Here is a 24142-nt window from a genome sequence, read left to right on the forward strand (position 1 = left end):
GGACCTTCATTAACTGTCAGCAGTGGAACACTTTCAAGAAATCAAGGAATATGGTTGTTATTAGGGCTGTGATAAAATATCTTTTTTTTTTCCAACTGGGAAGTCGTCAGAAAGTGTTCCCGAAAATTCTGATATATGACAAAACTGAATGATTGACACCTTTAATTGCGCCACTTACATGCAGTTACCATTATTAGCAGAGTGGTTATCGCTAAGTGTGAAAGTGTACAGTTTTTCTTTCAGTTCTTGCTCTAATGGGGATATCCAGGCTACTAGCTTGTTGATGTATAGAATATCTAATAATAAATTAACACTTAAATCTAGAGCTCTAAAATTGTCATTATATTTACAATGTGCAACTGATACTTTTATAGATTGGTATGCCAATATCTTTTTCTTCGATAAATAGATACTTTTTCGATCTATTGAGGGCCGATAATGATATATTTTTAAATACTGATATAGTGGATTCCTGATATTTTAGAAGCTATCAACAGTCCTTATGGTTATCCTTCATCCATAGTTCTCAGGCTATAAGGGGAAGCTGAGTTTCGCATGACTCTCTTCTGCTTCAAGGAAATGTGTTGTATTCAAACTGAGACTATGTTCCAGAATTCTGCAGCAAACCAATGTTAAGGATACTGCTCTTTTATCTTTCTCGTAAACAGGAGCCACATGCAAATTTTTCCAGCTGTTTAGGAATCTGTACTGCAAGAGAGGTTTAAAATAAAGGGGACAATGCCATAGAGCACTTTCTATAAAACCAAATTGAGATTCCATATATACCTGGTGACTTATCTGTTTTCAACTATTTCAACTGCTTCTTTATGACAGGGATGCCTATTACAATGTCCTCCATACAAGCGTCTGTGAAACTGTCGAACTACGGTAGGTTTATACCATTCTCCTGCATGAATGATTTCCTAAATGTGAAATTTAAAACTCCAGCTTTCCTTCTGCAGCCTTCTATGGCCACACCAGACTGGACAGAAAGCTTAGACCCAATTTGCAACTTTATGTAGGACCAGAATCTTTTCATGTTCTTGGCAAAATCATTGGAAACTGTTGTCTGCTTCACACATCAATCTATTTACAAACAAATGGAATTTCTACTAACTTCTGCCAGTTAACATTTGTACATTCTGTTTTGAACTGAGATTGTAACATTTTGAGTTCACCCAGCACTAGGTTATTAAACCACGGTGGGTCTTTTTCATCCGCAATCCTCTTACTTCTTCAGAATACTATTTACAATGAGTGTAAACTTTGCCCATAATTCATTTATGTCCATCATACTGGAACTAAATGATGTAGATTCATTGTGTAAATGGGATGCTAGCTACTACTAATTTGCTCTTTTTGGCAAAAATATTCTCCTAGCCTTTATTAATTTCAGTAACAATTGTCTGATGGCATCATGATCAACTCTGTCTCTATACTTACACTGTTGAAAATATTAGGCCTGCTTGTAGATAAAAGGACCTAAATATTTCTATTGTGTGCAGGCTGCTGAACTAGTTGCTCCAGACAGTTTTCGGAAAATGTGTTCAGAAATACTCTGCAGGGCTGTCTGTCTGTACCACTTGCAATGAATCCAGAGCTGTCCCACTCTATACTTGACAGTCACCTACAACTAATATTGAATGATCTGGGGATTTCCACATTACTAAGTGTAGATTTCATTTGCCCAAATCTAAAATTGTCACAGCAGAATTGGGTGACCAGTAGAAACAGTCAATAATTAATATGAATTTATCTCGGCCTGTTACTCGGACCCAGATAACTACATAGACTCTATTTTGACTTTGGTAGACAGTATTTTTGTCCTCCTGCAATGAACACTCCTCCTCCTACGGTCGCTACTAGGTTTTAGATGTACGTACAATGCCTTGCTAAATATTTCAGGACTTTATACTTTAGGTTTTAGCCAGCTCTCTGTTCTGACAATAATTTGAACATAGCTTCTTTGCAAGAGGGCAATAAATTCAGCAATTTTGTGATGTATACTTTGATTGTCTTCAAATTTAGACAGTCTAAGTGTGTCTATTCTGTATGTGGTCTGACTTCACTCTGTGCATACTGACTGGAAAGTGTTAACTAGAGGAATGAAAATGACCACCTCACCTACAAAACCACCATATGTGCTCCATAAGTACTCTGCTACATGGGTTGCTGTTTTCGTTGTGTAGTGCATCTATCACTTATCAAGAGGAATCCTAGAATTCTCCACTCCCATGAAGGTACAGAAATCTGCAGCTGACATAGTCACAGAATCAACAGAGCCTTTGGTTGAGACCTTCTACTCAGTTCCAAATGAAAGGACACCAATCAACTTTGGGTATGACGATGCAGCAAATTGTGAGCTCTGACTAAACCCCAATAGCAAGGCAAGCAGCTTTCACCACTTCTGCCAGTCACCTGCACAAACTGGGGATGGCCTCAGGGCCCATGTGACAGACCTTACTGGTGCCGACGTAAGCCACAACTTGCATAAGACTGTACCCCGCACCCTTGATAGCAACTGTCAGGGCCTCCCACCACATATAGGATGAGGTCCACCAGCAAATGTACTGAGTGTGCACTCAACTTTTTGCTAGCTTTTGACACTATTTTTCTAAGGGGCTCCATAATGCACCTACCTCTGGAGCTTCCTGTAATTAATATCCTCTGCCCCGCCCTCTCCATCCATGTGCCTGCTCAGATCCCGCTGAAAAAGCAAGCACCTGTCCACGCACATCGTGAATGAGAAAGACCATACAAGCAGCCTCCATATTTACTGTCTGCCTTGAGCAATGCAAAAGCATTACAAAGCAACACTCGCCCTGTGGGGAGGGAAGATTCCCCACTTCAGGTGTACTTCAAGGTGCCTCAGCTTGAGGCAGCAGGCTGCAGACAGCTGATCGGAGCCAAAAGAATTTTCATCTGTATGTGAATTGTGACCAGCTCCACCTGCATCAGCACACGGCATGTACACAACCTACCCATCCTAGTACTAATAACTTAAGAATTAAAGTACAAAAACACACTGCTCTCCTTGTGTGTCGCCAACAAAGGCTGTATCCTTACTAAGCTGTGATGAACCGCCGTTGGTCATTCAAAACAAATAAATGACAACTGCACTACACACTACATTTACGTAAATGTAAGACTACACCTCTTTGAAATTGTTTAAGGAAGTATCCATCACCAAACGTACTGAATGTGCACTGGACTTCTTGCTAGTTTTTGACACCAATTTCCTAAGGGGCTCCATATATGCCTCAACACTGGAGCTCCTGTAACTGGTATGTATGCTTCAAGGTATCTAAAATTCAGGCAGCAGCCTGCAGACATCTGATAGGGGCCAAAAGCACCTTCAGCTGTATGTGAACTGTTGCCAGCTCCACCTGCATCAGCACACAGCATGTACACACCCTACCATCCTAGTACTAATAACTTAAGAATTAAAGTACAAAAGCATTGTGTGTCACCAACAAAGGCTGTGTCCTTACAAAGCAGTGATGAACAGTGGCTTACCATTCGAAACAAACAAATGACAACTGTGCTACACACTACATTTACGTAAATGTGACACTACAGTTCTTAGATGCTTCCTTAAACAATTTCATTCAGTTAAATACAATGTATTACTTCACGGAATGTGCGGCAGTGCTGTAACCATTGCTGAAGCACCTCAGTTTTCAAATCTACACCATGGTATTCAAAAATGTCTTACAGACTACTGATCTGTTTGCAGTTTGTATTGGATGTGTTTATTAAAATACTCACACTGGTAAGATATCTCACTCAGGTCACTTCCAGAAGGCACATCAACATCTACTTTGTGACCAGTCTGATCTGGGTCAGTTGCCACGTGATGTGCTGCCTCTTGCAATGAATGGTCCTTATCCCAGGCAGAAGGGACTTGCATATCTTCAGAAGCTAATTTCTCTTTGTTTTGTGTGCCTTTACCTTCAAACTCTTTACTATGGGAAACTACATCTGCTTCTCTTTCTCCCTCAGTGACTGAAGAACCAAAACCATAACCAGTTATGCTATTAAATGTTGAACGCACTGATTCTGATAGCCCTGCAAAAAAACCTTCATCTTTTATGTCCTCTGCCTTAAATTGCTCTTCCTGAAACTGAGTATCTTGACTCTCGGGATTCAAAGTTGTCTCCGTATGACCATAGCTGACTGTCACTACTTCACTGTCCTCATCTTGCTGCAGATCATAGACAGGGTGAGGTTCTGAGGCAATGCTTGTTTCTGTCACACTCAATTCATGTGAACTGGCTGTTACCTCTCCAACTAAAAAATCAGCACGATATGATTCAGCAGCCGTACCCCACTTTGCTATATCATCTCCTGACATATCTCCTCCTCCTCCTTCTTCTTTTTCTTCTGATGAAATATTTTCTGCACCGTAACTGCCTGAATTGTCATTCTCCTGGGCAACTTCTGCAGCATCTGAATCAAACTCTCCAGCAATGTCTGTGACATTAACATCCTTTGAATCTTCAGTTCTATCATTTTCCAATAGTTCTGGGGAAATCTGAGATCTTATTTCTTCGGACACTACTTCAGAACTAGCAAACACTTGAGGACTAGCATATTCATCACCTTCCATACTATTATCAACAGTTTCCTGTGAATATTTGGTCTCCACATCACTTCCCTCATCACTATATCTTGTATCTATTTCTTTTGCTGATTCTGCCGAGTCTTTTCTTAATACTTTACTTCCTACTTCAAGATTTTGTCCACTAATTTCTGAATCATTCATATCAAAGTTTAATGAACTACCCCCATCTGGCTCCTCTGAAGACAGATGACCAGACATGGATGGTTGATCCGTTGTATCTTCCTGCGACAATATCTTCTGGTGATCCGAAATGTCATGGGCTCCCTGTAACTCTTCCCGAGTACTGCCTGCAAAAACATGGAGATCAGTACCAGATGACAACACTTGTACTTCAGGTTCCTTTCCATCCACTTCCGGGCCATCTGTCTTCTTTGGAGACAGGGGTGGTTGATCTGCAGTGTCGTTTGGCAGCAATACATTGTTCTCCAAAATGTCATGTGATCCCTGTGGCTCTTCTTGAGTACTCCCTGAAGCAGCATCATGATCAGCACCAGATGAAGACACTTGTGCTTCCTGTTCCTTTCTATCCATTTCAGAGCCACCTGAAATGTCTGAATGTACTTGAAAGTTATCAGCAGAACTTTTACTATAATTCATCTCCACTGCAAATTCAGTATCATTGTGTTGTGGGGTTTCTAGTACTTTTCCATTTAATAAATCAACATTTATTTCTTCACTGTCAATCTCTACTTTCTTTCCATCCTCATGTTTCTCAACTGTAACAGTGTCCTTAGCAGAAATAATGGGCTCACTTTCACCATCTTTGATATTTCTATCTGTTTCTTCTCTGCTTGTATCATTACCAGGATAATTATCTTCATTCAGTGACTGCACTCTATCTGACATCTCATTTATGTCAGCAGATGCTGCATTCACTGTCACTTGCTCAGGATTTGCTGAATGGATAACACCAGGGAGACTCTGATCTTCTTTGTCTTCAGCACTCCCATCAGTTATCTCTCCACTTTTATCTTCAATTTCCTCACTGTCTTCAATGGCGTGAAGCTTCCTTTGAAAATGGGGGGAAACAGTAGAATACTGCATGTAATGTGACTCTGTGTCTGTGTGCGCAATGGAAGGTGATGTGCCAGAAGTGAAAGAGTCCGTTTGGTTATCGGGTTCATCCAATACTGTTCCAGGTGAAACATCAAGAGCTGGTGTTGCATTGTGGTGCAATGTGATATTATCTTCCATATGCTCTGCTGAGTTTTCATGTTTCCTGTACTGTATTGTACTGGAAATGCCCTGATCGTTAGTGTCCACTTCTAATTGTTGTGAATCTGTATCCTTAGTTTGTTTTAAGGTTTCTTGATGTGTTTGTAGCCCATTACTTTTGTTTACTAGTTGTGTTTCACCATCATCTCCAATAGGGATAACATGCGAGACATACTTGGCCTTTACAAGAACCTTTGTTTCCTTGATTAAGCCCCTAGGAATATAGCCTCTTCTATTGTTAATCTGAAAGTAAAACAGAGATTCCATTAGTCTGGTTCTTTTTTTTATTAGAAAAATATTAGAATTTTTCTTCAGATTTATAAAAACAGTTGCATTAGACATGAAAATTACCTTCACATCCAATAACTGCTCTTTGTTTCCAGCTGCTCTTCCATAAACAACAACAGGCTGTCTTGCCTTAAATGATAAAATTTTTGGGTGGTCACTGCCATAATTCATCAAGGTGTAAGCTTCTGCTATTGGAGCTGAAAGAGAAGAAATGCAGGACCAAACCAGTTTAGTAACAAAAAATTCTGAGATGCTTTTGAAGCACAACATTTCAATACTTTAAACTTGAACAAATCAGCTAAAACTTGGGACAAGGTAGGTAAATGGATAAAGTCAAAAGGAACTTTTTTTGTTATTCAGTCACTTTCATTCAATTAAAAAAAATATAAATATCATTTTTACTTTTTCTTATTTTTATTTATTTATTTATTTTTAAATTCAGAAATCTTCATTCTCCTCCCATGAACCACTGACATTACCGTTGGTGGGGAAGCTAGCGTGCCTCAGCGATACAGATAGTCGTACCTTAGGTGCAGCCACAATGGAGGGATCTCTGTTGAGGGGCCAGACAAACGAGTGGTTCCTGAAGAGAGGTAGCAGCCTTTTCAGTAGTTGCAGGGGCAACAGTTGGATGATTGACTGATCTGCCTTGTAACATTAACCAAACCGGCCTTGGTGTGCTGGTACTGCAAATGGCTGAAAGCAAGGGGAAACTATAGCCTTAATTTTTTCCCGGGGAATGCAGATTTACTGAACAGTTAAATGATGATAGCGTCCTCTTGGGTAAAATATTCCAGAGGTAAAATAGTCTGCCATTCGCATCTCTGGGTGGGGCTACTCAGGAGAATGTCTGTATCAAGAGAAAGGAAACTGGCGTTCTACAGGTAGGTTAGAAAATTTAAAAAGTGGAAAAGGATAGTTTAAAGTTAGATATAGTGGGAATTAGTGAAGTTTGGTGGCAGGAGGAACAAGACTTCTGGTAAGGTGAAAACGTGGTTATAAATACAAAATCAAATTGGGGTAAGGCAGGAGTACGTTTAATAATGAATTTAAAAAAATAGGAGCACGGGTAAGCTACTATGAGCAACATAGTGAATGCATTATTGTAGTCAAGACAGACATAAAGCCTAAGCTTACCCCAGTTGCACAAAGTTAATATGCCAACCATCTCTGCAGATGATGGAGATATTCAAGAAATTTATGATGAGATAAAAACTATTATTCAAGATACTATTCGGATAGTGAAGGGAGATGAAAATTTAATAGTCATGAAGGACTGGAAATCGATAGTAGGAAAAGTAGTACGTGAATATGGAATGGGATAAAGAAAGAAAGTAGAAGCCACCTAGTAGAATTTTGCACAGAGCATAACTTAATCAAAGTTAACACTTGGTTTAAACATCATGAAAGAAGGTTATATACGTGGAAGAGGCCTGGAGACAATGGAAGATTTCAGACAGATTGTATCACGGTAAGACAGAGATTTAGAAACCAGGTTTTAAATTGTAAGACATTTCCTGGGGCAGATGTGGACTCTGGCCACAATTTATTGGTTATGAACTGTCAAAATCATGGTCACTTTGGATAATTGGGATGATATCATCTTCAAAAAGCTTCATGTACCACTTGTTAGTCACCATGCCATCAAGGAATATCACACCAATTATTCAGTGACTGTACAATTCATACCACACAGTCACTCATTTAGGGTGAAGGGCTTCTCTTCTCGATTGTAAATGCGGGTTCTCAGTCCCCCAGATGTACCCATTTTGTTTATTGATGAACCCATCCAAATGAAAGTGGGCTTCATCGCTAAACCAAACCATACTAATTCTCATCATGCCCCACTGCTAACTGTGCAGTTTGAACATCCTAATGCAAAACTTTCAGAAGTTATGATGATTTTATTTCTATATTTCAATAATTGTCACCTTGTATGATGCCTACATTGCTCTGTCTTAGGGAATGGGCATTTGCTGCTTTTCAGTCACAGCCCTGTTCACCACCTGTACTACTCAAGGTTTTATAACTTGCATTCAAATTTAATATTATTTTTAACTAACTTTTTCCACACTGCTTTACCCGTGTGTGTGTGTGTGTGTCACATATAATGTCCACATTTCCTTTATACCCCTGACATGTAGGCTGCCCAGCAATGCAGGCCATTAAGGCAGGCCGATACTATTACCGAACAGCATACCTGTCATGCATGACAACTTATGACAGGGGCAGAAGAAAAATATTGCACACACATACTACTCCTCCATCCCTGACACTCTTTCTTCTTCCCTTCTCTGTCTGCCTCTTCATCTCTTCCTCTCATCGTTTCTTCATCTCCTCCTCCCTCCCTGTTTGTCAGTCTCCACTGCCCTCTCTGATAATAGCCGCCTCTCCTCCCCGAGTCATTATCCTCCTCCTCCTCCTCCCCCTCCTTCTCCCTCCTCCTCCTTCTCCCTCCTCCTCCTCCTCCTCCCTGTACGTCTCTTCCTCCCCCTTGCTCTTTCCATTTGTCCATCCTTCTTTGCCTTTCCAGCTCCTCCCCCCCCCCCCTATCTCTCTCTTGCTATCCACCCCTCCCCCCCTGTCCATCTCATGGTCCCATCTTTCCTTATATCCATTTCTGCCCCCATCTCCTACTCCCTGATCTCTCTGTCAGTCACTTCCTGCCCCAATTCCCTTTCCATATCCTCATCCCCTTCTCTCTGTCTGTTCCCCACTTATCCTCTCGTGTTCTCATTACCTCCTAAGCCCCCTCATGCCCTATCCATCCACACTCCTCCCTCTCTTTGTCCATCTCATCTGCCTCCATCAGGTTATAAACTTCTCCGCGCTAATACTTTCAAGGCCTGCTGTTTCTTTGCTAAATTTGGTTGAAATCAATCCAGGGGTTTGGGATGAGGTCCTGGACATACACATTTACACTCTGCTTTACATAATGTAACAGATAGAGGGTAACATTGGACAAGATATCTAACACATTGTAACAGGAATTGTTAAAAGCTGAAAGTTGTCAATGGCTTAAATTCCTGTAATTCTTTTTTTTATGTGGACACATTTAACAAGTGGGACAGTGCCCAAAAGGAAGCTGCCAAAATGGTTCTTCAGCTAGGCCAACTGGGCACATACATTCAATGATCTGTATCTGAAGTGTCCAGCTACATACGTTGTCTGGTGGCATGAGGAGAGTTGCACAACAGCTAACAATTGCTGGATCATGAGGAAATTCACAGCTCTGTGAAGGTTCATATGCTGACCAATTAGAGAGAAATTTGCAGCCTTTCAGTTGGTGAGGGCAAAGGTCCAACGAAACAGTAAGAAGTGCAAAAGAAGGGTCATAGAAAATATTCTTTCACCAAGTGCACCACTTCATAATCTCAGCACAAGTATAGAAACTTAAGAGAATGATTTTCAGAAAAAACAACCCTCCCACTCACAACAGCTATACTGAAGGAGGGATGTTTGCAAGACACTGTCTAGCCATCAATAGACAGTGGTAGTGTATTTCACTAAGGCATTACTTGTTTGTATCAGCTATACTGTGGCTGTGGAGACATCAGATCACACCAATTTGTCAATGGAGCTTGACTGCATCAATGCAGGAGAGTGTTTGAGGGCCTAGAGGAGAAATTTGGGGACTACATTCTGGCTCTGGGGCACCCAGAGGCCACCGGCATGGCTACTATATTGTCCAGATCTGAACACATGCAACTCCTTTTTGTGGGGCTATACTATAGACAACACCCCAAAACCATTGCTAAGCTGAAAACAACCATTCAGGTGGTCACTGACAGCATCGATGTTCTCACACTTCAGTGGGTCACGCAATATTTCTATATTAATCTGCACCACATCATTGCTAATGGCATCAAGCACATCAAATATGTCATAACCAAAATCTGAATATCTGTAGAGACATTTAAAACATGAATAAAGTGCATGTACACCATAGTTTGTAACCAATTTAGCTTTTTTTTCTTCACATAGTTCAACAATTGTCACCGTGTATGTTGCAGCAGATGCTACATTACACAATGAAGAGGTATGTGGAACGGTGGTCCATGTAGCGTAACGAGACATTAAAACATACATGCAGTTTGAACCCCCGAATATTATGTCTCAATAATAAATACTAAATAAATTATGCAACAACCACAAACATGAACCAAAATATAAATCTATTTAGGGCCTAAACTGTTTTGTTAATTACGTTTTACTGTTGTATTAAGTTGGTGCACCTAATATCACAGAAAATATTATCTGTGAATAAATAAACTACCAATTTACTTATTAACAAACAAAAAATGGGATCACATGAAAGATGAAGTATTTATCCCACTCCCCAGAAGGGGGTTCTGTACAGCAACATCAAGACCTTTAATGCCCTCCCACCCAAAATAAATTAGAGATACGGTTAGAAACATACCCAAGTTTGAAAAAGAACTGAGGCAATTACTTCTAGATGGAATTTAGTACACTATAGATGAATTTGTTAGTAACAATGCACAATATCATTCCTAGTCAGTGTACCAGAACAGCATAAATTAAACTCAAATTTATGTGTAGGCCTATCTATATGGTAGCTTATATGTTTAATTACTCATAAGTTTCTGTTACTTATATTATTAATGTCTTTCATATAATAAATTCAATGTGATTATATGCTAAACAATATTTTGTAAAACTTGACTCGTTATATATCCTGTGTAACATTCACATGTCAGTCTATGGATATATGAAAGTGAGTAATGACACAGAAACCAATCAATACCTATGCTCACTGGTGTTCAAAACTCAATCAAGTGGAAAATAATGACAATGTGAAATAATGAAAGAAAGTGTCAAAGTTAGGAAAACACAGTAAGCACCTGTCTCAAATACCATTAGGTAGGAATGCTCCCAAGTAAACTTAATTAAAGTATTCCCTGATATCATAAAAATAACCAGCTGGAATTTCAGTTTACAAGCAATTGATAAGTTTGGCAAAAAGAAGAGTGGAAGCCAGATTTTAATTTTCTCTATTTTATGGAAGAAGACTCCAATACAGACCCTATTTTTATTAATAAAATGCATATTGTGTTCAAATCGAATTTTTTAAGAAAACAGCCTTAGGACCTTAAATGCCTCGTAGTTTGTAGTGCTCAGACATTGGAAATTACTAGAGCAATGTATCAAAAAATGGTTCCAATGGCTCTGAGCACTATGGGACTTAACATCTGTGGTCATCAGTCCCCTAGAACTTAGAACTACTTAAACCTAACTAACCTAAGGACAGCACACACATCCATGCCCGAGGCAGGATTCGAACCTGCAACCGTGGCAGTCGTGCGGTTCCGGACTGAGCGCCTAGAACAGCTAGACCACCGCGGCCGGCAGCAATGTATCATTATACATTAGGAGTGTACTGCAGTTGATACGCCAGTACGTCTGAAGTTACTCTATTCTCTGAAGAAATTTATTATAACAATATAATCGAAGTAACACGAGTTACATTCATAGTACTAGAAGAGGAAAATTAGCAGACAGAAAAATATTTCATGATACCTCAAGAAAATAACTGGTAAAAAAGATCACGAGAAGGAAGATTTAATGGTCCATCCTAGACAAGGTCAATAAAGATGGGGTCTGTAATGCACAACAAATATATTTTTAAAGTAATTTTAAGTTATTACAGAATAACTCCGACTATGAATAAATAATTTATAAGATAAACAGCAAGAACCAAAAGTAAGTAGTAATGCAGCGTGTGTAACTGGTGAATGACTGATATCACATGTGTATATTATCTAAAATTTATGTAGACAATATATCTTGTTCACTAATAGCAGTCGAGAAATCTTTCACATTAAGTCCACCAGCACGTGAAAATACGATGTAAAGGTACACAGTACAAAACTTCTACAATGAAATCTACGTATAGGTGAAAAATGTCCTCAGATATATTTTTGCAGATCCACGAGCAACCGCAAAACAGTAAACTATTTTCATCGTTTATTAGTATCTTGCTGAAAGCGTACAACCGGTAGTAAATATTCAACAGCATTGGATTCATAGGCAGTTCACTGTCGCCATCCTGTGAGGCCAGCAAACCATGACGCTGGTATTACTTATGCAAATGCTAGCTATTAACTATTATTTACAAATCCGCTACGATTAAAACAATGTTATGAATCGGAAGCTTCGTAAAAAAAATGTAAGTTTCACTTACTTTCACATAGCGCATCCGCACATAGCTTTCTATCTGGCATACGTCTTCCATATATTGATGTTATAAACGTTAAAAAAGAATAAATTATAAACAAATAATCCACTCTCATTTTTTTGTAAATTTCTCAGATACCCTTCGACCACAGATACTTGTATTGTCGAAAATTAGACCACATCACCATTAACACCGATTTGACAAAGATTTTCGTGACAGATGACGTACACAACACAGATGTCAGCCTCTTCGTTCAGGCGGCAGATTAAATAATCATCACAGAAACCAATTAATCCCTTGTACCTACACTTTTACGGAATGCGACATTTTTAGTTTTACACATCATATCCAAAATTTCCACATAAAATTAGCTCTATAAATACTAGCACTTTATAAGCAGTGACAACGTAGGTGCTTTGCAATCTTGGATTTAAAAATATCTCTGTTGTTTACGTTGCCAAGGTAACGCCGTGCGACAAGTACAACTGACAGCCTGCATTAACAATACGGAACGTTCATGGAACATATGTTGTAGTCGCTGATTCCTAGTCGTATGCTTGCGTAAATTTACAGCCGTAAATTGACGTCCCCGTTTCTATACAATAAAACTGATGTTCTGGTGACATCTTTTTAGCTGTACCGTTTATCATATATTTAGGAAGTTCTGTGATTTATGCATCGGTCCTATTAGTGCTGAATAGGTTTCATTTCTTTAGAATTATATAAAACTATGTTCTACTGTAGTATTTTTATTTTCAGACAAGAAACAATGTTCGCTCACTCGCGGTATGTGAATGGTTCAAACGTACATCGGTAATTCTATTACAGCCCCTAAATCTGCGATATTTCGTTCGTAGTGCACTTAAGGACCGTCCGACGATAATCAGTTGAAGACAAAATACGTAAAAGCAATGGCATTAACAAAGCCCCTTTGTGAAAACACCCTCTAACAAAATTCTACAGATTTAATTCATATTTTAATTGCAATATGAATTGATACAATGACGCAGTGGTTTCATCGCAGTCGAATGAGAAAGATGGCCAGGACGCTTTAGATTAATGATGGTTGTAATATGGCTGGGCCGAAGTTGTTAACTTGTTAATAAATTTTACACAACTTAGTTAGGGTCTCTTAACAATTGAAGAAGATAAGTAACAGTATACTATTACGGAGTCCTAGGTTTGAAATTAAAGTTCTGGTACTGTTACCCTCCGGAGGCGTTTAATTTAAACATCGTGAAACATTATTTTGACGCCCTTTTCTCCTAAGTGTTACTGGTACAGCATATCGGCGCGAACTGTCACAAATCAAATAATGCTCTTACGATTAAAGTCGTCATGTTCATGATGTACCTAGAAACACGTCTGTAATAAATCGCGACGTTCAGCAGACAAGTGCTCCATACGCACCTTTTTTTTTTTTTTTCGACAAAGCAATAGCATATACCAGTACTAAATGACGACTACTTTATTCAATAGTAACGCAGACGTATCGTTGTTGTTGTTGTCATAGCGTTTAAGCGAAGTGTTAGTAAACTAACAATTCTTTAGGTTGGCAAAACAAGAAGAGTCCAAGTGTAACTTGTGAATTGTGAAACTTGGATCAGTGGAAACTAGGACTGTCTTTACATGTCATCCAAATAGTTGTCCCCTAGCTTGGAACTCATTAGTTCCCATGACAACGTAAACATCAAAGAAATACGTCAAAACATTCGGGAATGAGTCTGTGCAAACGGGCAATGTCAAATACAAAGATAGAAGTGTGTCTGAAAAGTAAAATTGAAGTTGTTGCCCGTATCAGATATTCTGCGTCAAAGACTATGACTCGCGACGCAAATTTCGCAATCTCTTGTTTATAATCGCTTGCCATATTTGCTCCTCATAAAAAAGTATGAGTGAAGTAGACGCACACATAACACGGCTGTATCAAATTGAAAAACGGCTGGGCCAGGGGGTGAGTCATATTCATACTATCACATTTTGAATATGTTACTACTGTTGCCTGTCATGATACCGGTACTCGCTATTGTATTTTAGGCCTACGGGATTGTCTGGAAGGCACTGGATAAGAAAACGAAGAAAACAGTTGCAGTGAAAAAGATATATGATGCCTTTCGGAATAAGACTGATGCACAGCGAACATTCAGGGAGATTATGTTCCTTCAAGAATTTGGTGAACACCCAAACGTCATAAAACTACTTGGTATTCATAAAGCCAGGAACAACAGAGATATATACCTCGTATTTGAGTACATGGGTAAGTGGAATTAATGCTATGGTCGTTTTATCAATGAATTATTTTAATGATTGTGGTAATAATAATAATGATGATGGTGATGTTGATTGATTTTGTGGGGCACTCAACTGCACGATCATAAACACCCATACAAAGTCCCAATGTATGTGAAGACTATAACTGTTCTCGAAAGAACAGAATACTGTGGAAGACCGCACAGCTTTTCCCTGGAATAAATGATGACTAACTGAAACTCTCAGTTGCCGACAGGTGGTGTTGATATACCTCGATGTGGACATTTGAAAATGTGTGCCCAGACTGGGATTCGAACCTGGGATCTCCTGCTTACATGGCAGACACTCTATCCATCTAAGCCACCGAGGACACAGGTGAATAGCGCAACTGCAGGGACGTATCCCTTGCACGCTTCCCGTGAGACTCACATTCCCCGGTCTGTGCACACATTTTCAATTGTCCACTTCGAGGTATATCAACAACACCTGTCGGCAGCTGAGGGTTTCAGTTAGCCATCATTTATTCTAAAGTCTCAATGGTTTTCACAGTTCAATGTTTTACACAGTCCAATGTGTTATACAGTCCAATCTAGCCACTGCCATGGATGATGATGATGAAATGATGAGGACAACACAAACAGCCAGTCCCCAGGCAGGGAAAATCCCCTACCTTGCTGGGACCCCGTGAGCCTTTAATTATGGAAATCATCAGATGAGTTTTATACAGAAGGAGTCTCTGATATACAAGACAGATCGTAACATACTGCACCATTTGATGTCCTGGGTGGCATATAACAAAACATAAAGATTTCTTTAAATGCGTTTGAGTACATTACTAATTTTTCAGCTCAATAGATTAAAATATAGTCTGCAGGCTTAGCTTAAAGTTATTTGTTAACTCTCCTGTAATAGATTACTTTATTACTATATCTTCGTCATTTACCAGCCATGGCTGGACAGACTGCGTCACAAATACAATGTTTATCAACTAACATTCAAACAACACCATATACAAAATTTATATTACAAATAAAAGAAAATATTTGTGCAGTGCACAAAAACACATAGAACATAGAGAAAATGAAATATAACTAAACAGCAAAGTAAAACTTCATAGCAGCAAATGAAAATACCATATAGCAAAATGTTTACAAAACCATGTAGATCACACACATTAAGTTTCATTTTGGCAAAATATGTACTTTAAGAAAACACAAAATTAAATGTGCAGTTAACTAAGAACATAAAAAGAAGATTAAATTTAGGCAAAATTGCTTATAAAGCATAACAATATTTATTATTTTGTCCATTCATTAGAACCACTATTGGAAAACTCTTCCAAGGAATATAGTGGATGTTGTTTCAAGTCCTGAGCAATTCCACTTCTGGAGGCAGTTGATTATACATTTTTAGGGTGAGTGTTGGAAAGCTGTCTTGTGTGCTTGATAGGCGACACCTTGGCATTTCAATGTTCCTCTTACAGCGAGTGTCATGATTATGTATTTCTTGTCTTATGCTAAAATTCCTTTGATATTCTTTTATATAAATGAGGCAGAAAAACACATACTGGCTAAGTACATTGCACCAGCCTCAATCCAGGCCCAATGTGTAAGCTGTTGTCAAACTGGGATGTGTTGGTTGATGTTCTTAATGACCCTGACCACGGTCAAATGATTGGGAACTGATGTAAACCAGTTTGTTGTAAGAGCTACAGAGTACCTGTGGTACTGGTACCAAAGGTATTTCAAGTACTGTCCTGTTCCGTGGATACCGTCTCCTCTAATGGAAGTACGGGATCTGACATTACTCATCCACTTGACTGTGAGTGTGCGTCATTGATAGATCTAGGCATTCTGTACTGGATGGATGGGGAGCAAGGAGGACTCAGGATGTTGTACTGATCCCTCTAATTAACAAATCTGAGGTGCTGTCTCTCACTGAAACTGAAACCGATCCAGTGGGATTCATTTTGCATGTTTTGGGGACACCTGTTTTATCCGGTGTCAAGAAGAGACAAATGCTAAAGGGTAAGGGTCTATTAATTGTTGACAGTTGAAATGTACGGCAAGTGATGGAACCTGTTAGGGAAATGGTACCAAGGGACAGGAAAGGACACCATGTGCACTCAGTGTGTATGCCTAAGAGGCTGTTACAGCAACCACTGAGGAAACAGGTCGCAACCAATTGGAGATTGCAGCTTGCATTGGAACAAACAGTGCCAGTTGGGCCTCATTCAGTGTGCTGAAGAGGCTACTCTGGCAGCCACGGAAGGAACACGGTGCAGCCAGCTTCAGATACTGGTGCATATTGGAACAAATGGCGCCAGTTGTCTGGACTCTGAGCTCATACTTGGGCCATTCCAGTGACTTACAAAGAAGCTTGTTATTCAGGTGGATGACTGTGTGTGGAGTGCACACAGCTGTTTTTTGGATTAGACAACTCTGCATTCAGGCCAGATAACAGCAGCTGTAGTGTAAATGTAAGATCCAAAAGAATGCCCTGCTCCCCCATAGGCAAGAGTATTAAAATCCTAATAATTAACTGCTGAAGCATTCACAAAAAAAAAAATACCAGTGTTTGAAACAGTCCTGAAAAGCAATGAAGCTCATGTAATACTAGGTGAATAAAGCTGGTTGATACATGAAATTGATAGCAATGAGATTTTTGGGGAAAATTTAAGTTAAGATCAAAGGGATAGCAAATGAAAAATGGTCATGGTGTATTTGACACAGTAGATAAGAAACTCAAATCCACTGAGAGAAATTGAAGGTGCATGTGAGATTGTTTATGGATATCACAGTACCAGACTCATCTTTAATTAAACTGAATTGAATTTTATTTGATTTTGTAGGATTATGTGGTGTATAGTGAATGTACATGTAATAAAGGACACACAAAAAGTGAAAAAAAATATTCATTATCACATACTTCCTAACATTTTTCTGACATTTTAATGTCAATTATTGTAAGTGACCAAATGTACAAATTGTATGTGATAAATAATCTTTATCACTGTAAAATTCCTACCAGATAGTCTTTGAGGTTACTGAGTACTGGAGTCATTTTTCAACCATTGTCAATCGGGGGGATGCTTGTCTTGGTATAATCCTAATAGTTTTTTTTTTAATTTAAATGCAAGTACTGTTAATTTATTTCTTGGTTGTTTCAGTTTCATCATTACAGGTATAGATCAAAGAGTACATGAGTACATGGTATGCTGTGCATGGAAACTGTTTGTCTCCATACTGTGATAGCTGCCTCATTATGAATATGATGGAGCTGGTTTTTTTACAGACAAAATTAACATGTTACTTCCATTTCAGCTCATTATCCATAATAATACCTAAGAATCTAGTGGATTCTTCTTCTCTGGCCAGGGTGGCCGAGCAGTTGTAGGCGCTACAGTCTTGAACCGCGAGATCGCTATGGTCGCAGGTTTGAATTCTGCCTCGGGCATGAATGTGTGTGATGTCCTTAGGTTAGTTAGATATAAGTAGTTCTAAGTTCTAGGGGACTGACGACCTCAGATGTCAAGTCCCATAGTGCTCAGAGCCATTTTCTTATTCTTCCAGTCTCATTTCATCCATCTTTAAACCCATGTGTGCAACCTTCTCTTTATTTCTGTGTGACGCTGGTAGTTGAATGGTGAGCATATTGGACTGTCAATCCTCTGGGCCCGGGTTTGATCCCGGCTGGGTCTGGGAATTTTTTCCACCCGGACATTGGGTGTTGTGCTGTCCTCCTCATCATCCTACCATCCTCATTGGGTGCAGGTCTCTGAAGTGGCGTGAAATTGAAAGATCGGCACCGGCAAATGACCTGCCCTATGGGGGACCCTAGCCATACAGTTAAATAAATCTTTATTTTTGGACACTGCATACATAACCTTTCTTAGGTTTTTAGTATTTGGGTAACGAACACAATGTTCATGATGTGCAGTGACTGTCAGTGTTACCGATGCACATACACAATATTTATCTATACACATTATATGGACGGATACAACTTAACACTTGGTGTTTCAGAACACACTACCCAAGGTCCAGAGATACTGTTTTTGCAGCAATATTCTTGGGGATGGAAGTCCATAGAGCTTGTGCCCCCACAAATTTATAAGAAGTCCCTTTTCCAGGAGCCACTGAGCTGTGATCTTTGTAGATATGTATGCTCTTCTTCCAAGCTATAACACATTTATTGAAAGAGTCTTCGGGTTTGCTGCCAGATCCTAAAATCAACTTGACTCGATATTTCGGCGATCCAGCAGCTCACCATCTTCAGGAAATTGCTGCTTCCACTGATGAGTCCCGCTCAGTAGTGCCATCCCCCCCCCTCCCGCCCCCCCCCCCCCCCCCCCCCCTTCCATGAACCATGGACCATGCCGTTGGTGGAGAGGCTTGCGTGCCTCATCGATACAGATAGCCATACCATAGGTGCAACCACAACGGAGGGGTATCTGTTGAGAGGCCAGACAAATATGTGGTTCCTGAAGAGGGGCAGCAGCATTTTCAGTAGTTGCAGGGGCCTTGTAACACTAACCAAAATGGCCTTGCTGTTGTGGTACTGCGAACGGCTGAAAACAAGGGGAAACTACAGCTGTCATTTTTCCTGAGTCATGCAGCTTTACAGTATGGTTAAATGATGATGGCATCCTCTTGGGTAAAATATTCCAAGCAGCATAGTGAACAAATTATTGTGGCCAAGATAGACACGAAGCCCATGCCTAATACAGCCTTTAAATATGTCTGCTTGTGTCTGTGTATGTGCGGATGGATATGTGTGTGTGTGTGTGTGTGTGTGTGTGTGTGCGCGCGCGCGAGGGTACACCTGTCCATTTTTCCCCCTAAGGGAAGTCTTTCCGCTCCCGGAATTGGAATGACTCCTTACCCTCTCCCTTAAAACCCACATCCTTTCGTCTTTCCCTCTCCTTCCCTCTTTCCTGCACGGTTGCGAAAGCTAGTAATTCTGTGTGTGTGTTTGTGTGTTTTGTTCATTGTGACTGTCTGCCGGCGCTTTCCCGCTTGGTAAGTCTTGGAATCTTTGTTTTTAATATATTTTTCCCATGTGGAAGTTTCTTTCTATTTTATTTACACTCCTGGAAATTGAAATAAGAACACCGTGAATTCATTGTCCCAGGAAGGGGAAACTTTATTGACACATTCCTGGGGTCAGATACATCACATGATCACACTGACAGAACCACAGGCACATAGACACAGGCAACAGAGCATGCACAATGTCGCACTAGTACAGTGTATATCCACCTTTCGCAGCAATGCAGGCTGCTGTTCTCCCATGGAGACAATCGTAGAGATGCTGGATGTAGTCCTGTGGAACGGCTTGCCATGCCATTTCCACCTGGCGCCTCAGTTGGACCAGCGTTCGTGCTGGACGTCAAGACCGCGTGAGACGACGCTTCATCCAGTCCCAAACATGCTCAATGGGGGACAGATCCGGAGATCTTGCTGGCCAGGGTAGTTGAATTACACCTTCTAGAGCACGTTGGGTGGCACGGGATACATGCGGACGAGCATTGTCCTGTTGGAACAGCAAGTTCCCTTGCCGGTCTAGGAATGGTAGAACGATGGGTTCGATGACGGTTTGGATGTACCGTGCACTATTCAGTGTCCCCTCGACGATCACCAGAGGTGTACGGCCAGTGTAGGAGATCGCTCCTCACACCATGATGCCGGGTGTTGGCCCTGTGTGCCTCGGTCGTATGCAGTCCTGATTGTGGCGCTCACCTGCACGACGCCAAACACGCATACGACCATCATTGGCACCAAGGCAGAAGCGACTCTCACTGCTGAAGACGACACGTCTCCATTCGTCCCTCCATTCACGCCTGTCGTGACAACACTGGAGGCGGGCTGCACGATGTTGGGGCGTGAGCGGAAGACGGCCTAACGGTGTGCGGGACCGTAACTCAGCTTCATGGAGACGGTTGCGAATGGTCCTCGCCGATACCCCAGGAGCAACAGTGTCTCTAATTTGCTGGGAAGTGGCGGTGCGGTCCCCTACGGCACTGCGTAGGATCCTACGGTCTTGGCGTGCATCCGTGCGTCGCTGCGGTCCGGTCCCAGGTCGACGGGCACGTGCACCTTCCGCCGACCACTGGCGACAACATCGATGTACTGTGGAGACCTCACACCCCACGTGTTGAGCAATTCGGCGGTACGTCCACCCGGCCTCCCGCATGCCCACTATACTCCCTCGCTCAAAGTCCGTCAACTGCACATACGGTTCACGTTCACGCTGTCGCGGCATGCTACCAGTGTTAAAGACTGAGATGGAGCTCTGTATGCCACGGCAAACTGGCTGACACTGACGGCGGTGGTGCACAAATACTGCGCAGCTAGCGCCATTCGACGGCCAACACCGCGGTTCCTGGTGTGTCCGCTGTGCCGTGCGTGTGATCATTGCTTGTACAGCCCTCTCGCAGTGGCCGGAGCAAGTATGGTGGGTCTGACACACCGGTGTCAATGTGTTCTTTTTTCCATTTCCAGGAGTGTGTGTGTGTCTATATATATATATATATATATATATATATATATATATATATATATATGCTTGTGTCTGTGTATGTGCGGATGGATATGTGTGTGTGTGTGTGTGTGTGTGTGTGTGTGTGTGTGTGTGTGTGTGTGTGTGTGTGTGTGTGTGTGCGCGCGCGCGCGCGAGTGTACACCTGTCCTTTTTTCCCCTAAGGGAAGTCTTTCCCGGGATTGGAATGACTCCTTACCCTCTCCCTTAAAACCCACATTCTTTCATTTTTCCCTCTCCTTCCCTCTTTCCTGACGAAGCAACTGCCAGTTGCGAAAGCTCGTAATTCTGTGTGTGTGTTTGTGTGTTTTGTTCATGTGCCTGTCTGCCGGCGCTTTCCCGCTTGGTAAGTCTTGGAATCTTTGTTATATATATACACACACTCATGTATGGCTACATTTTCAGGCACTGATTTTCCCATGCATGGCAGGTGCAAATGCATAAACAAATACCCTCATTACTTAAAAGTATCACACAGCCTACTGTACAAGTTCCTCTCGCATTCTCATGTCCCATGCCATGCAGTTGTTATAGTTCTCTTTACACCTATCTAACACGCTAATTTGTTCCTAATATGTCTACTTTAGGTGTTTACTTTGCATTTTTCCTTTTTACTTCATCAAATACCACCCAGTTTTGCCTCTGATGTACCCCTGTAGTGTTTATCCACACTTATCACACCATGACATCATTTACATTTCTTTTCATTTTCCCTGGTGAAATTCCATCCAAATTCCATCTAGCTATGTCAGTTTAGAGAAGTATCCCTGTCTTTAGCTAAAGCCCCAATACCACATCCAAGCATCCCATTCTTTAAATGCTGTAGGTGCCAAGGAATTACCCCCGTCCTTCCTCCACACCAGTGGTCTTATCATAATAATTACCATCCCTTGTGCCAGTCCTTGTCAATCACTAACCTAATACTAGAAAACAAATCTCGATGGGCACAGGCATCCTTAGACCACCTATGCTCCCCCTGCAAGATACTGTTACTGTACAACCTCAGCTAGCTTCACCCATGCTTCCCAAATTGAAAACTTTGCCCTACAGCATGTGGACATCCACTGCAGATACCATTTCCAAATGTTCTCAAATTTATTGATATCCTGTTCCGACCTTGAAGCACCACTACCTATCAGTACTTAAGATTGAACCCTTGTCAATCGGTCATAGCACCCATACCCTGCCTTGCTGACTTTTGCTATCTCTTACATTCCCCAAACTCCTTCCCAACATTCCATAAAACTTAGAACCTAAACAAACTGAAATAGTATTGCCAAAATATCCACCAATTTCAATCCTGTCCAAAGGTCTCTCTTTCTACCTCACATACAAGTTCAGTGGTCATGCTAGACTTGTCAAAAACCTACTGTCCTCCTTCCACTCCCTACAATGAAAATACCTTTTTGCCACCAATCCCTCCAACCAATGTCATTCCAGATTCTAGGAATTCGTTACGTCCAACTTGGCATCACCCTCCTTCCCCAGTTCTCTCCTGGAACGCAGACCTCTCAACAGAGGAAAGAACAGCCATCTGCAACATCAAGACAGACTCTGTTAAAACAATCATCCTTCCTGCAGACAAAGGCTCTGCCACTGTCATGACTAACTACAGCCTCCTCCATCACAAGCCCTTCCATAGTGATTCTAACCCAGAAGTCCAGTATGACCTTCAATCTGCACTCAAATTGTGAGTCCCACTCCAAAATCTCTTCCCTGAGTCTATTTCCTCGCACATTCAACCCCTCCCCCTCCCCCTCAATAAGTAAACAAATAATCCACTTCCCAAAATCTCTAAGCCCTATAATCCTGGACACATTACTGTTGGTGGTCACTGTGCTACCACCGAAAGAATGGTCACTCTTGTTGACTAACACCTCCAATTTCCCACAGCTTAGCCTCTCAAATTAAAGATATGAACCACTTCCTTCACTGACTTTCAACCATCCCTGCCCCATTGACAACTTGATCCATGCTCGTCACTATTGACACCACTTCCCAGTACACCATGCCCTGTACCCATGGCCTTGGCCTTGCCACTATTGACGACTGCCTTTTCCAACATTCTTCCAACTCCAAACACTACACATCATTCCTTATACATGTAACCAACTACATAGTCACACATAATATCTTCTCCTTTGAGAGGAAGATATACAAATGAATGCACAGTGCAGCCATGTGCACATTAATATCATCCTCCTACGACAACATGTTTGTGGACCATCTAGTGCCCTTGTCTGGTTCAGATTCACTGATCATATCTTCATTGTCTGAACCCAGGGCCAAGACACCCTATCCTTATTCTTCCACAATATCAACACTTTCTCTCTCATTCATTTCATCTGGCCCTCTTGAGCCCAATGGTCAGTTCCTGAATGTTGACTTCCACCTCTCTGATGGGACTTCCACCTCTCTGATGGCTCTATTCATACTTCCGCCCATGTCAAGCCCACTAACCACATTTTGATAACTTTCATTCATTTGGCACCAATAAAAACATTTCTATATAGTTTGAACATCCTTGAACTTCATGTCTGCAGTGCAGAGATTTCTCTTGCCCAGTATGCTAAAGCCTTCACTGACAGACACTACCTGCATACCCTCAAACCTAGTCCAAACAGATTTCCTGCACCAGCTTCTCACCCTCCCTCTATACACTGACAACCTTCAAGAACCAGCTACAAAGAAGCACCCTAATTACCACTCAGGATCATCCCACAGTGGAACAACTGGTCGAGGTCCTTCACCAAGACTTTGACTATTTATCATTGTGCTTGAAAATGAGGAACGTCCTACATAGAATCCTTCCCATCCCTCCCAAAATCGTATTCTGCCACTTATCCAAACTACACAGTATTTTTTAGTTCTTCGGTACACCACACCCACTTCCAACTCCTTCCCACATGAGCCATACACTTGTAAGACCCATGTGTAATACTTATCCAGTACACTCACCAAGCACATCCTGCTCCAGTTCCACCACATGCTTTTCCTTTACTATCAGATGTTAGGACATCTGTGAA

The 24142-nt window shown here is 41.1% G+C and overlaps 2 protein-coding genes across 5 annotated transcripts in view; one reads left to right on the forward strand and one right to left on the reverse strand.

The window, feature by feature from the left end:
- LOC126279036 (transport and Golgi organization protein 1) overlaps nt 1-12802 on the reverse strand; it is a 195293-nt gene extending 182491 nt beyond the window's left edge. The window contains exons 1-3 of the mRNA XM_049979435.1: nt 12333-12802; nt 6191-6324; nt 3769-6082 (exon numbers count right to left, since the gene is read on the reverse strand). Of these exons, the coding sequence (XP_049835392.1) occupies nt 3769-6082; nt 6191-6324; nt 12333-12441 (2557 nt within the window). The 5' untranslated portion in view covers nt 12442-12802. The remainder of the gene's footprint in view (nt 1-3768; nt 6083-6190; nt 6325-12332) is intronic.
- Nucleotides 12803-14001: 1199 nt separating this feature from the next.
- Nucleotides 14002-24142, forward strand: part of LOC126279037 (mitogen-activated protein kinase 15-like) — a 171378-nt gene continuing 161237 nt past the window's right edge. Inside the window, exons 1-2 of one of the 4 annotated variants that reach the window (XM_049979437.1) lie at nt 14002-14280; nt 14364-14583. In XM_049979437.1, the coding sequence (XP_049835394.1) occupies nt 14218-14280; nt 14364-14583 (283 nt within the window). In that variant the 5' untranslated portion in view covers nt 14002-14217. The other 3 variants (XM_049979440.1, XM_049979438.1, XM_049979439.1) reach the window with 3 other exon arrangements.

This window comes from Schistocerca gregaria, chromosome 6, assembly GCF_023897955.1.
Source record: "Schistocerca gregaria isolate iqSchGreg1 chromosome 6, iqSchGreg1.2, whole genome shotgun sequence".
Classification (NCBI taxonomy): Eukaryota; Metazoa; Arthropoda; class Insecta; order Orthoptera; family Acrididae; genus Schistocerca; species Schistocerca gregaria.